Source organism: Pelophylax lessonae, assembly GCF_965119305.1.
Source record: "Pelophylax lessonae genome assembly, chromosome: 5".
Classification (NCBI taxonomy): Eukaryota; Metazoa; Chordata; class Amphibia; order Anura; family Ranidae; genus Pelophylax; species Pelophylax lessonae.
Window position 1 is genome coordinate 141,537,407 of NC_138772.1, and position 14,869 is coordinate 141,552,275.

The 14,869-nt window shown below is 39.8% G+C and overlaps 1 protein-coding gene across 1 annotated transcript in view; it reads right to left on the reverse strand.

Annotated features, from left to right (window-relative positions):
* Positions 1 to 14,869, reverse strand: part of ANKRD28 (ankyrin repeat domain 28) — a 182,542-nt gene that overhangs the window by 100,352 nt on the left and 67,321 nt on the right. Inside the window, exons 6-11 of the mRNA XM_082259485.1 lie at positions 13,053 to 13,140; positions 12,793 to 12,935; positions 11,115 to 11,327; positions 6,307 to 6,385; positions 3,939 to 4,053; positions 206 to 288 (exon numbers count right to left, since the gene is read on the reverse strand). Of these exons, the coding sequence (XP_082115611.1) occupies positions 206 to 288; positions 3,939 to 4,053; positions 6,307 to 6,385; positions 11,115 to 11,327; positions 12,793 to 12,935; positions 13,053 to 13,140 (721 nt within the window). The remainder of the gene's footprint in view (positions 1 to 205; positions 289 to 3,938; positions 4,054 to 6,306; positions 6,386 to 11,114; positions 11,328 to 12,792; positions 12,936 to 13,052; positions 13,141 to 14,869) is intronic.

Sequence of the window (14,869 nt, forward strand, 5' to 3'; positions counted from 1 at the left end):
TATACCAAACATGCCTTAGTTGCATGCTGAATATTTTTCACTGGTTGTTACATCCTCAAAATTCCTCAGTCATTCTATTATACTATATTAATGGAAGATATTTCTCGAGAAGTTATTTTTAACATTTGATCAATGCAACATGAAAATGATTACTGAAAATCTATTTTATGATCACATTATCCTCCTGGCTATGAATAACACTAACCTGAAGAAAGGAGCTTTCTGCAGCAGTCTGAGAAACCACTCAGGGCAGCCAAGTGGAGAGGAAACATTCCATGGATGCCTCGCCTGGAAGAGATCATATTTTATTGGTACGCTAAGCTCACAAATAACCATGCTTCATAACAGAATGCATAATTCTCACAATTCCCCCAATGCTTGAATACACTGAGCCCCGCTAGGCAACAACAAAAAAAACATGGGGATGTAGAATTAAAAACAAAAAGCACAAACAAAAATCAAAACAAACTGAAAAAAAATTGAACCAGAAGTGAGTAATTTAAAAAAATTCTACACCAGGAGTCAGGATTTTTGCAGGGCCTTTTGGGGAGATTTCCCTTCACTTCCTGTTCCAAAGGCACAGCAGGTATAAATATAAAACTAGACAAATACTTTTAGATTTTCCTTGTTCAGCCTACAACTGAATAGAAGAAAAACTTGATTTTCAAAGCCAGCTATCAGAATACCCCCCCCCAATTTGGCTACAAATTTTCTACCCAGCTCAGTCGGTTTTCCAAAAGGACTTTTGTGAAGCCAAGTGGTGCCAACAGTACCATCTATGGCTTGAATTTCAGCTGATTCAGCAGGAATCTGCCAAAATTCTACAGTATGGCCAGAAAGAGGGAATCACTACAAAGTGTTTTTAAAATAAATTTACCAACACTTTCTGTGGAGGAGAGGACAGTCACCAGAACATATACTGAGCGTGAATCTCCACAGTGAGGACTGCAATAAAAAAAATTAACAGGGAAACACTTATAAATTCTATTCAAGACCAAGTTATGACACACACTTTAACTGCTCCATGTCTGCCATCTGTACTTAAATACAGTGCAATGCTCTCTGCTGTGATTACTAGGGATGATCAAACTTTTGAAAAGTTCGGTTCGACCGGAACACCTGAATTTCCTGAAAGTTCGGTTCGGATTTTAGAACCCCATTGAAATCAATGGGACCCGAACTTTTGGAATCAAAAAACACCATTTTGAAGCCCTAAAACCCAATAAATGCCCCTAAAAAGTGCCTAGGGTTCTGGGTCATGCCCCAGGGACTATTAATCACACAAAAAAAAAAGTTCTTAAAAATTGTCATTTTTGATAGAGAGCCAATTATTGAAAAAATAAAAATGAGATTTCTTTGGATTTAGTGTCTGGGGGGTCTAAAAAGTGTACCTGTGAAGTTTCAGCTCTGTAGCATGTCAAGAACCAGAAAAAAAAAAAAAAGATTGTATTAGAATTAATATAGAACGGGGATATGGCTCAGCTATTTTCACACCTTGCCGGTTTTGTAGCAAGCGTTTTTTTGGGCATATTTTGGAGGTTATAGGAGGCAGGCATAACATCATTACTTCTGTGTAGGGGTATATATACACACACACTTATATGTATATATACAGATACACATATATAGGTGTGAAAGTAGCAGAACACTATACTTGCGCTAATGAAATAATTAACACCCATATGGCTTCTCTGCTATCACACCTATATGTGTGTATGTGTATAAATACATTAAAGTGTGTGTGTATATATATACCCCTATACAGAAGTTCAGATGTTTTGCCTGCCTCCAAAGACCCACAAAAAAATACCCAAAAAAACGCCTGCAATAACACACCTGGGCGTTTTTTTGGGCATTTTTTTGTGGGTCTTTGGAGGCAGGCAAAACATCTGAACTTCTGTATAGGGGTATATATATATATATATATATATATACACACACACACTTCATACACATATATAGGTGTTATAGGAGCGGAGCCATATGCCTGTTAATTATTTCATTAGCGCAAGCATAGTGTTCTGCTACTGTCACACCTATGTATGTATGTATGTATGTATGTATGTATGTATGTATGTATGTATGTATGTATGTATGTATGTATGTATATATATATATATATATATATATATATATATATATATATATATACACACACACACACATATTATATATATATATATATATATATATATATATATATACATATACATACATACATACATACATACGTGTGTGTATATATATATATATATACCCCTATACAGAAGTTCAGATGTCATGCCTGACTCCAAACATGTCCTCAAAAAAGCCCTATAAATGCCTGCTGCAAAAAGCAGGCTGACAGGCGAGAAGCCATATCGCTGTTCTATAAGTGACCTAAGAGAAACGATCTTTTCTCTATAGCGGTCACCCTGACATGGAAGGGTTTTGTCACCCTGCCATAGCAGTCAGAGTCAGTTAACCCTACACTACGGTCCCCTTACACTTAACACTTTCCCTACAGAAACTAGATTATTAAAGCTAACTATAGTGGGAAATAGTACCCTAACTACACTAGATATCCCTTTCCTCACACTAATAATTGCTAAATGACACTTTGAAGCAGAAGTAACAGAACTGCTTCCACTCTCTTCCACGTCCCTGTATTACAATGCTAGGAATTTGGCGGGGCTATCTTATATACTGGGGGGCGTATTCACTAATGATTGGCCTCTGGACCCCCTAGTCACTCCAATCACATTCCTAGCATTCTCCTGCCCCCTCAATTGGCTTTTACTGATGGTTCTGGTCCAATCACGGGCTTTTAAAGCCCATTTGCTGTCCCATTGCATTTTGGTCGGTTCTGGTTGCCGAATTCCGAACTTTTTCAGCAAAAAGTTTGGAATTCGGCCGAACCTCGAACAGTCAATGTTCAGGTCGAACTGATGGTCGACCCAAACCGTTCGATAATCCCTAGTGATTACTTCACAACTACAATTCCCCCATCCACCTTGAATGTGTGGATGGGGAAATTGGCACTTTTTCTTTCAACCAGCTATACAAAAAAGAATGTATAATGTATGGCCTGCCTAAGCTCTCCCTGAGAAATCTTTCTTGTTTATACATTTCTCTTACTTGATTTGAACATATTGAAAGGAGACTTAAAGTGGTTTTAAAGTAAGCTTTTTTTTTTTTTTTTTTTATTCCTTGCATTAGGGAAAAAACGTCTGACACACAGATGGCAAAAAACCTGGCAGATGTTCATAAACTTCCCTTACTCTATTCAAAAATTGGAAAAAATATCTCCATTCTTATTAATTTTCCCTGCAAATTTAAAATAAGTTCACCTTTGGAACATGTTACATGTTATGTTCCAGCTCCTGCACCTTCTCACCCCCCACACTCCGTGACAGCGGGTGTGGGTTCCTCTCTGCGCACCCCCTGTCGCTTTTCAAAAGTAGTGCCGCTCTGTGGGGCACCACCCACACAGCTGCGTTATTCATTCAGCACTTCCTATGAATGAATTATAAAGTACCATCAGCCACAGCGGCAGACGTACTTTGTAGTTTGAATGAACTGCGAGCGCAAAGATTAGCATACCCCATAGTTCATTCACACTGCCTACAGCTCTGCAATGACAGCCCGTACAAAGGCAGTGTGTGCAGGAGCCTAACGCTGCACATGCGATCTGCTTAATGCAGGTTCAATGAATTCCAGAATCCTGTTTTTTAAAAAAAAAAAAAAAAAAAAAAAAAAACATGCCCCTTTTTCTTTTTTTACCTGCAAAAAAATGTGCATTAATTATTTTTCACGTTTAGGTGAACTCGGCTTTTAAATATTTATCTATGCATGGAAAACCATTTTTAACATGAATCAATTCATAAAAATTAGTTCATTTTAGTATGGCGACTTTTCAGTGAAACAGAACAAGAATATTCAGTAAAGTATCTACTTACTTTGCTGTATCTGCACCACTGGTAATTAAAGTGTTGATGAGGAGCTCATGGCCATATCTAGCTGCTATGTGCAATGGTGTGTTTCCATTCTTATCTTCACAGTCTATCTCTGCTCCTGTGATTGGAGAAATAATAAATGTCAGTCATCAAGTAGGTTTTGCTGCAGGTGTAAATAAAGATGACTTTGATTGCCTTATTTTTACAAAAATAGTAAAGCAGTGCCAGAAATCAACCAACTGGCCTAAAACTTTTCAGCTACTTCTAGCGTGCACCAGAAATGCTTTCCAACCTGACACAAGCAGACCCTGCTCACTAAGAACGCAAAGATTTTTGGTTTTCCTCTGTATAACTGTGCAAATCACTGTATGTAAACTGAGCACAGACCATAAGCCCTATGCAATTTAATAAACAATCTTATGTGGAGAAAAGGAAATTATGTGCAATCACATAGAAGCAGAAGTCAAACAAACTTGTGTGCTCTCACTCCTCCTCAGTTGTTTTAACAGGTCCAACATATTTGTTTAAGTCTAAACTTTAGCTGCTGAGTTTCTGTACATCAGCTAAGGATAGCGCACAAACCACATAATAATGAAACCTTAAGCAATAATTCCTGTCTAACTAAAGAAAGGCAAATATTTTATCCCTGATAACAATATATATATATATATATATATATATATATATATATTACATTCTATTAGCTTATTACCAATAAAACAGTATTTTACTTGAAGCAAATTAAAGAGGATTTAACATGATTTAGCAGTCATTTTCATGAAGTGACTTGCTTGATGGAAGATTGGTAAACAAGATTATTAACACATGTTTTTTGAGATTATCTATATAGTGCACTGGTAAGAATTGTATAGACCAATGAAAAATAAGGAAACGCCCTCATTCATTTATCTTGAAATGTCTGATCTTTCAAAGAATTCCTGTCCTCATTTACAGATTATACTGGGTCATGCAAAGCTGAATCATTTAGGTCATACCTGAAACTGAGTGTTTATATTATAAATAAAAAGGACAAACCCATAAACTTCAAAAGAAAATGTTAAAAAGTTAAAATATAAGGCTCCAGAATTTGTGTTATTTCAGCTTTATAAGGGTAAAATGAATTTAAAGGGTCAAAAACAAATCAACATATGCGTGTTGCATACCAGATTTACTTATTTAGTATAAAACTACAGACCTCCCATCTTCCACTGACCCACTCACGTGAGTAATGGTCATCCCCCCTACTTCTGGTTAAAACAATTACCTATCCATGCTAACTTAATTACCTTTAGGTTTTTTTGACCTGAGATTTCAATCATCTGGGAATAACTGTCTTGTTTCACTTGAACAGGTACTCTTGTTTTGTCGTCCTATTCTGCTTTTGTATAACATACAGCAAAGGCTGTTGTAAATGTACATCGATACCTTAATAAAAAACATTATTGCAGAAAAAAAATTGTAACCGCTTAATTTTTCCTTAAGTAGAAGGAACGAGCAGCATTCTCACGATGCAATTTTTTAAAATGATCGGCACATGATTTTGCGTGTTGCATTTGGCCAGCCTATTCACTTGAAAAGGCTGCCCTATGTGCCTTCTTCGCCCGCAAAGAAGCTCCTGCTTCTTTTTGAGCGACAAGCTTTACGCAATTTTGAAAGGTGCGATTTGCTTTGTGAAAATCGTGGCAGAATTGCACCACGTTTTAGTGCCATTAAGGGATGATGGCATCCAAACGTATGCTGGTCTTGTGCAGCAATCAAGTGACAAGTGAGTTGGAATCGCAGGTAGAACTACGGCGATTTCAAATTACCAAGTATGAATGGGGCCTTAAAGCGGAGTTCCAGCCATTTACTCACCTGTCCAACGGTCCAGCGATGCGGCCGCCGGAAGCCTCGATCCTCTCCCTCGGCGCCGGCATCACTGCTGTGGGCACCCGGCTGTTACAGTTTGCGGCTTCACAGCCGGGTACACACTGCGCATGCGCGAGTCGCGCTGCGCGCCGTGATTGGCCGGCAATCTTCTGGGACCTCTGACGTGTCCCAGAAGATTGCAGGGAGGGAGGGGGAGAGGCGAACTTCCGCTCAGGGCGCCGCGGCGCTCCGAGCGGAAGTGGGAGCGGGTTCCTGACAAAACTAGGTACCCGCTCCCCCCCCCCCCCCCCCAAAAAATGACATGCCAAATGTGGCATGTCGGGGGGTCAGGACTCCCTAAAGCGGAAGTTCCACTTTTGGGTGGAACTCCGCTTTAATGCTCTATCAGTAAGAGAGTCAGAAGGTCCGAAGTTAGCACTTTACACAAAGATTCACGCTACATGCTGACAGCAAAACCCCAAAGGTCATTTTACCAAAAAGAGCTCAAAACTAAATTAATTACCATTCTGGATTATTATTTGGGACCTGGAAAAGCGACCATGGATGGCAGTCATGTGAAGAGGAGTCTTCCCATCTTTACTCTACAAAAAATGGAATTCTGGTAAGAAAAGCAGCTTCATATCGTCATACAAGTTAATTTTAACTACTCTAAGATATCCATATCACATATAGGCAAACATTTCTGAATTTCAGGTTATTACTGGAAACCATTGGACCATATACAAAGAATGACAGACTGCACTGCCCAAAGGATCAATACAGATGGCTGTTTCCTCAAAGTGCTAAGCATATTGGTGAACAATGTGGTTTTTTTTTTAATCAATTAACACTTCATGCTTTCCCACTAGTAAATGATCAAATTGTATGGTAAAAGAAAAAGCCAAAAGTAACATCAAGTAAAAGTTACATATCAGGAGGGTCTGTTGTCAAAGGCAGCTGCTGTTGCCAATGGCTCCCGCTGCTGCCTCCGAGCCCAGTAAGAGCAGGGAGAGAGCCACAGCAAATAGGCACAGCTCTGGATTAAGGACTCGGTATTTATTGGGGTTAAATTGGTTAGGGGAGAGGTGAGATACAACTGGGATATTTTTTAAACTTATTGCAGGGAATGCATTAAGGTAAAAAAAAAAAAAAAAATGTCGACTTAAGAACCATTTTAATTTTTTTTTTTAAATGTCATGCTGAGTCTTGCCCTCCTCTTTATTGGTCCCCAAAGGGAAGGCAAGCAAAGCCAAGACATTTACAACATTGAAATTTGCATATAACCTCAGCTGTTTATCTCTGGAGCTACTCTGACATGCAGTTTTCACTGAAGGTAACCTCAGCTTTTGCATATTTTCAACATAACTTAACAAAATGCTATTATGGGGTCTTCTGAAGCCGCTAAGTGAGGGGGGGGGGACACACTACTGTGTAAGTACAGAAAATTATTGCACCATTTTTTTTAATACTTTTTAAAGGAATTCTTATTTTTATAAACCTAAAGTAATTGACAGCTGCTTCACAAACTATTAACCTTTTTAACACAGAAAATGGAAATATGCAACTACTTCTCAGATCCACAGCAGCCTCTCTCATGTCAAGCAAAAGGATAAACTCATAAGTATTTTCAGAATATCAAGTACGCTTGTTCAACCATAATAAATGTGCTATATGTTTAACACACTTCCCAAATGCATTTTCAAGTCATTCATCCATGCACGGCATCAAGAAAGTAGGTCAGGTTTGACTTAATTTTGGTCTTTTCTAAAATGCACTTAGGATTGAACCCTACAAGAAAAGGCATCTCTGACTTTATGTAGTGCACTCAGTGCTAGAGCAGATATCACTCAAAAAGGATTCAGCAGAGACATAATTGAAGCCTACTGAAAAAAAAACACGTAGTAGTAGATCCATTATTGTACATGAGCTGCAAACAGTTTGCAGACAAAGACATTATAAAGTCAGCAATAAGGCAGACGCTAAATATCTTACATTATACAACAGATCCATGTGTCTTCTAACAAAAAGGTCTTTTACTTACAAATCGTATTGTGCAGTAACTAATACAATCTTTTGATAGGTCACTGCTGAAAGATGAAACAGAATGACTACTATGGGTTATAGAGGTAAATTTACCCTTGATCACCCAGAAGGAGAGGGGTGAAAAATTTGGATTTTAAAGAAGAAGTTCACCTTTGGGAACAAGTTACATGTTCCACCCAATTTTAGGGTGGAACATGTAACATGTTCCCAGTGCTGCAGCCACCTCCCTTTATCCCATACCCTCCCCACCTGGCAGCAGTACGGGGAGAAGTTCCCTGGACTAGCTGTCACTGTTTGAAAACAGCGCTGTCGTGCAGAAGTCTGCCGAAACTGCGGCGTCATTCAGACACGCAGCTCTGTATCTGAATAAACTAAAAGCCCCGACATTGATTCTGCCTATCAGGGAGTATCGGCTTACCCTACGGGATTGCACAGGCAAGCAATACACTGACTGCGTGCCGGAGACCTGCATGGCATTAGCGAACTGCTAATTGCTGGGGCAAGGCTTTACAGGCTCCTACTACAAAAAATAAATAAATGCACAATTTTTACGTGCAAAATATATAAAAAAAAAAAAAAAAAAAAAAAAAAAAGCAAACTAATCCTTGAGGCTCGGATCACACTAGATGCAGTGCGAATCCACAGTGAAATTGCTGCAAATCTACACTGCATAAAATTGCAACCCATTGCAGTGTGTGTTAATGACATCCCAAAATTGGTTTGCAAAAGCAGTGCGACTTGCAGAATTGGATCTCATAGGTGTGAACACCCATGCAATCAGATTCCGGTGTGGACAAAAAAAAAAAAAAAAAAAAGTCCTGCGCCAGTTTGGTGCAAATGCAGTGCTCAAATCGCACCCCAAAAGACATAACATGTAATTCACCCAGAATGGTGCTGCGATTCCTATGCGAATTACATGCGGTGTCCCGCATCCCATCAGTGTGAACCTTGCCTTAAGGCATCTTGCACACTGGAAGATTTGCCACTAAACTCCCCTGCATGTTAGCCTGTGTGTCCATGCACACATAGAATTTAAAACAGTAATTAGTGGCAGGAAAATTTAGAGGCAGGAAAAAAAAAAAAAAAACACTGCCAGAGTTTTGGCAGAAAAAAACGCTGGATGCTGCTAGGCCCATTTAGCACTTCAGCATTTATGCTTTTCAACAGCCAGAATAAATTAAAATTCTAGCCAATGAAATAATTGCCCAAACACCAAATGCTGCTTAACTAAACTATGTTAAACCAGTTTGGGTAGGGGGGGGGGGGGGGGGAACGCAGCTTTAGGCTAATTTTTGTTTCAATAATTTTTTATTATTTTTAAAGAAAGTGTACATGCAAGTACAAAGTTCACGTTAACATGTAAAAATATAAAGAATAAAAAAAAAAACAAAAAAAAAAAAAAAACACAAATGCGTCATAAAGAGGATTAGAAAGGTTATAAGACATTTTACACAAAGGATAAAAGACCAATTTTGTTTCCAGATTTAAAATGAGAAAATAAAATTACACACAGGAACAATGAGCTTCAATATCAGGTAAGTGATGTGGTATCTGGTGTTTAGGATCCCCCCCATACACATATGGATAACCCAAAAAAGTAACTTCCTGCCTATAACCACATGTGATGTCCTTCATCCAAGGTTCAAGGGGCCCTTTTGGATGGAGGACATGTACATGGGGTTATAGGCAGGAAGCTGCCTTTTTGGTTCATCCATATATGTATGGGGGATTTGTGCTGGCATTAAATATGTGGGTGTAAGCATTATAGGCGCAAGTTATTAAAGTATGAGGACACTGAGATTTCTAAGGAATCCCTGTCATCTGTGAGGATTTTTTAGCATACAGTTCACTTTAAAGACCTAAAGTGGTTGTGACGTCAGAAGTTTCTTTTTTTTTTCTTTAGCTATGCATTAAGATAAAAAGCCTTCTGTGTGCAGCAGACCCCCCTCATACTTACCTGAGCCCCCTCTTGATCCATTGATGTCCACGAATGCCTCAGCCTTCTGGGACTCTCCCTCCTGGGCACCATCATCTTCCGCTGCTGTCAAAGTCAGTGAGCCAATGAGGAGAGGGAGAGGGCGTGCTCAAACCGCAGCATTGGGTTTGAATGAATACACGGAGCTGCGGCTCAGCTCAGGTGCCCCCATAGCAAGCTGCTTGCTGTGGGGGCACTCAAAAGGAGGGAGGGGCCAGGAGGATCCGGGTTACTATGTGCAAAACCACTGCACAGAGCAGGTAAGTATAACACATTTGTTATTTTAATAGAAAAAAAAAAAAAAACGGAGACTTTAAAATCATTTTTTTGAGCCATTGTACAACCTACTGAGCATGGATATTGTGGAAGCGAGTTCTTAGTGAAACACATCGATCTTAAATGCCAGATACCATATCACGTACCGGATATTGAAGATCATTGTCCCTATGTGTGATTTTGTTTGCGCATTTTAAATATCGGAATAAAAATTGGTATTTTATCCATTGTGTGATTTCTCAGTGACAAAATTTGAATTCACGATTAAGGGTGATTTTACCTCTCTAGTTCTTTAAAGTATGGTGTCCACTGAGAAATACAGCATTTCCACTTAATTCTATGACTGCTATGGGTTACTGAACTTCAGTGCAAATCTTTCCCAGCCTAGTTTTCATGCAAATACCGTAGATGGGAATTCAATGCATCTGTGGCAAGGCACCTTTGTACAGTGTAATCATTTTAAAGTGACACTAAACTCTGGTAGTAGTAATAATAATAATAAAAAAATTCCATTCAGTATCCTCAACTCAAAGTTCTCTCGGTGTGCCTTCAAATTCCTATTTTTTATTTTTTTTTTATCCGACCCCTCTTAGAGGGTTGTTACATTTGTTCTCTATGGTCCCACTGTATGCAGGAATTTTGCCACCTTGCATGCTCGCTCTCAGGATAGTCTAGGAAGTACAGGATTTATAGAGGGCATAGAGAGCAGCACACATGACAGCAACTGTGCTGCTCATTTTCAACAAACAAAAGTGAGGGGGAATGGATAGGTTTGGCAGCTCACAGAGAACAATATATGGAGGCAGAAAAACACAGTAAAAAAAATAAAGATTAAAAATAAACGACAGTGGTGGATTTGCATGAATTATATTTATAGAATATGGATATCATTTGTCACTGTAAAGTCTGTGCACCAGAGCTAACAAGGAGGAAGACACTTGTCTAGAAGTCTGGGCTTTGATACCTTCTCACAGCAACAAAGAAATAGTCAAGTTTTTTTTTTTCCCCAGAACAAAGTTTTTTTTGATTTACCTTACCTTAATATTTACATCTGCACCATTACAGACCAAAAGCTCCAGACACAGCGCTCCATGTGTTGAAGCAGCAGCAAAGTGGAGAGGTGAAAAACCCCGTTCATTAACTTGATTCACATTAGCACCACAATCTAGGAGTTCATTCACAACCACATCTTGCCCATTGTAGCAGGCCACATGAAGAGGTGTGTTTCCGTAAGCATTTGATTCATTCATCTGGAAAAGGAAAACAGGAGAAAGATTAGCGTGCACTAAAGTCCAATATTGTTTTTAAAAAACTATGTTCAGCAATAATTTCATTAAACCACACCTGTTATACACCATATGGTTGAGATCCACCCAGATGCCTGAACCAGCCTCTCAGCAAACAGCTAAGAGCCTGAGTCAGCTGCTTCTACCAGCTCCATAGCCAAGTGCTCCAGAAGGGGGGGGGTTAGGGCAAAGAGCCGGTGACAGTCGCCAGCTCTCTAATCACAGAGAACTGATCGGTTAGTGGAGGTTGATCTCTCTGTTCTCAGTCTTAGAGCCGACGGGGGACAGATGTGGCATCGGACTGATGCTACATTCAACTAGGTAAGTATGATTTCTAAAAGAAAACTAAACTTCTTTTAAAGAATATTTACATATACCCAGTGAAGTGAATTGCCTCAGGGGATAAACCAAGATGAAACAAATCCTCCTACATAAGTTGTACCTGTATCTGCAGCCCTCTCTTCTCTACATCCGCTCAAAGTCCCGAATATATAAGCTCCGACAGCTGATTGGAGGGAAGGGACACATGCCTCTTCACACAGTAACAGAGCTGAGGTTGTCAATCTGCTGGAGATCCCTCCCCTGACACCATTTTTCTTTTTGTGTCAGGAAAAATTGTCAGACGCGATTTATGCTGATAGCAGAAAAACAAAGCAGCAGACAGAAATTACACTTTTTTGCTTTTATTTGAAACACGGACAATAGAGGGATATGCTTTGTCCATATTTTATGTCTGAGGTTTACAACCACTTTAAGGCCAAGTTCACATATGTTCAGCTGCGGGTTCCTGCCTGGCGTACGATGCGCGTGTTCCCTGGTTCAGGTGCGATTCAGGTCCAATTGTTTGCCTGAATTTGCACCGGAACCTGACCCAAACATGCACAGGACCCTTTTGAAATCCGGCTGCCCCGGAGCTGTGTGAACCGGCTCCATTGAGAGCTGGTCACACTTGCATGTCATGTCGCATATTCACATATATGTGAACCCAGCCGTAGGTGTAATGTATGACAGGTGAATAAGATCAGTTTTGCACTTTCCTAAAGTACTGGCAATCCCAACCAGCTGATCTTGCAGAAGTCTCCTCTATAGCAAAGATGTACTGTCAAAATTCAGCTTCAGGGCTAATGAAAAGGCAGCTCTGAGAGCTCCAATAGCCTTGGGAAACCATTAAAACAATGGGTTACCCAAAGCTAGTACTGCCATAAAAAATGCTTCAACAGCCATTAAGATTCTGACACAGGAGGAACAAATAATCACTCAGCTGGATGCAGTGTTCCCATTTGTTTTTAAGAAACCACCACAAAACTTTTTTGAACACTTTTAAATGCGTAAAAATGTTTTTATGAATTCTACCAACAAATATATTTCAGAAAAATATTTTCTTCTGTCCAATGAAAAGGTATAGAAACACTTCTTGCCTTCCACTTACATCAACACCTAGATCCAAAAGATACTTGACAACACTGATCATCCCACTTGAGGCTGCGGCATGGAGTGGTGTGTACGATTTCTTGTCTTTGCACATTACTTCTGCTGCATGAGTCACAAGCAATTTAACAACTTCAATATGACCTGACAAATAAATCAAATGTGTTTAGTTTTTTCTTGTGCTGTGTTAGAAAACGACATAACATTCGAAAAAGGAAGTTGCAATCCGCATAAAGATATTACAGAACAGATAGATCATACCCATGTATGCTGCCCAATGTATCGCTCGCCTGTCTTTCTTATCAAATGCATTGATGTTGGCACCTCGTGATAAAAGTAAACTGACCATCTGAAATATAAAAGTACAATCTTAAATATGTTTAACTAATAAAAAAAATAAAATGATAAGCCATAGATAATACTTGCCATTGAATACAAACAAAAAAATTTATCAAGGTATTCTCTTCATTTTACTACAATATTAAAAAAAATGTCTCAACGCAGCCATACGTACATACTTCCTAAAACATGCCCAACTATATGTAAAACTAAATGCCCTGGTGCAATGAAGTGCCATTTATTTAAAAGACAGCCCAGCACACCTTGCAGAAAGGCTTAGAGGTTTTTGCTATCTCTATCCCTACTGGGTGGATTTACTTTATCTTGGTAACCATTGTCACTGGTAGGAAGAAGTAAAGGAAAATTCAAACTTTTGAGCTGTCACCAAACCGCAATAGAGGGGAAATCTTGGTCCAGTGGCCACCACCTAAAGGCTAGTACAAACAGGCTTCAGCTCGTATAGGAGTAGGAGCAGTGTGTAAGCACCAACCTTTCGGCAAGCTTTTGCAAAGCATTCAGCAAGCTACAAGCAAGCTTTCTTGAAGCCTTTGAAGTGTGTGTATTTCTAAATCTGCAGCCAAACTAGGATAACACCGACTATATATGTGTAACATGTTCTCAAACATATAGCATACACCAACAATAAGGGCCACAAAGAGCCAACTTCAGTGCTGCTGCAAGAAAATTGCAGCCAAAAGCTGTATCTGCAGAGGACTGACTTCCACCTGGTAGAACTGAGAACACTTGAGCAGAAAAGCAGCTGACAGCCTTACACAGCGTTTCAGAGGCTTGGTACAAAAATGTTCAGGAAACTCCTATGACCTGGTAAAATGGCATGTAAAAGTGCAGTAGGAGATTTGTCCTTGAGAGTGTCCGCTGTACAAATCAGATTTCTTATCTATCCTGTGATGATGGAATTGGAAGCAGGGTGTCCCTTACAAGGTCCTGAAAACAGGAAAAATAGGGAATCTCTCCGTATGATCGAAGCTGTAGCTTTGAGGTACACTCTAATGGCTCTGAGCAGCTAATTTAAGAGGGATTTCTTCATGAAGGAGAAGGAATACATCACCCTAAGACACTAGAACAAAAACTGAGGAATCACAGAATGGGGTAAGATCATAGGGGAGGTGTCCAGAGTGTGTGTCCTCCAAAGCTTTCCATCACCTGAAGGTACTGGCCAATAACCCAGGGTACCCAGCTTAAGGAAGCAGTGCCTTAAGCTGAGCACACACTAATAATTTTTCTTTGTTGACCTCTCCTCACCAGTTTAGGATGCCGGGAGGTGGGGAGCGATGATTATGATCATGTGACCGCTGTGATTGGTTGTCATGGTGGTCACATTATCAGAAAGCTCCTGTTTGCAAGTAGCGATCGGGAACTGTTAGCCACCAGTAACTCTGCAGGGGGTGCGTTTTTTTGGCACAGCTCTATTTGCCCTAATTCACGCAAATATTCGGCTGTTCAGCGTCAAGGCTAACCCGCTGAGAGGCTGCATATCTGCATGCAGCCAGCGCCTAGGGGTTAAACTAGCGGGCTAAATGAAAAAAATCAAATGGACTCCTCCATTCACCCAAGCCACTGACTGCAGACCACTGATCAAAAGGCTTTCCCAGCAGGCCCATTTTACAGAAGCTGATCTAACAATCAGTTTTCAACAGTCAGGGAAGATCAAAACGTGGCCTGTTCCTGCTGAACTGAATGAACTTCAATGTGTGTGGATCAAAGCTTTAGATTTTACA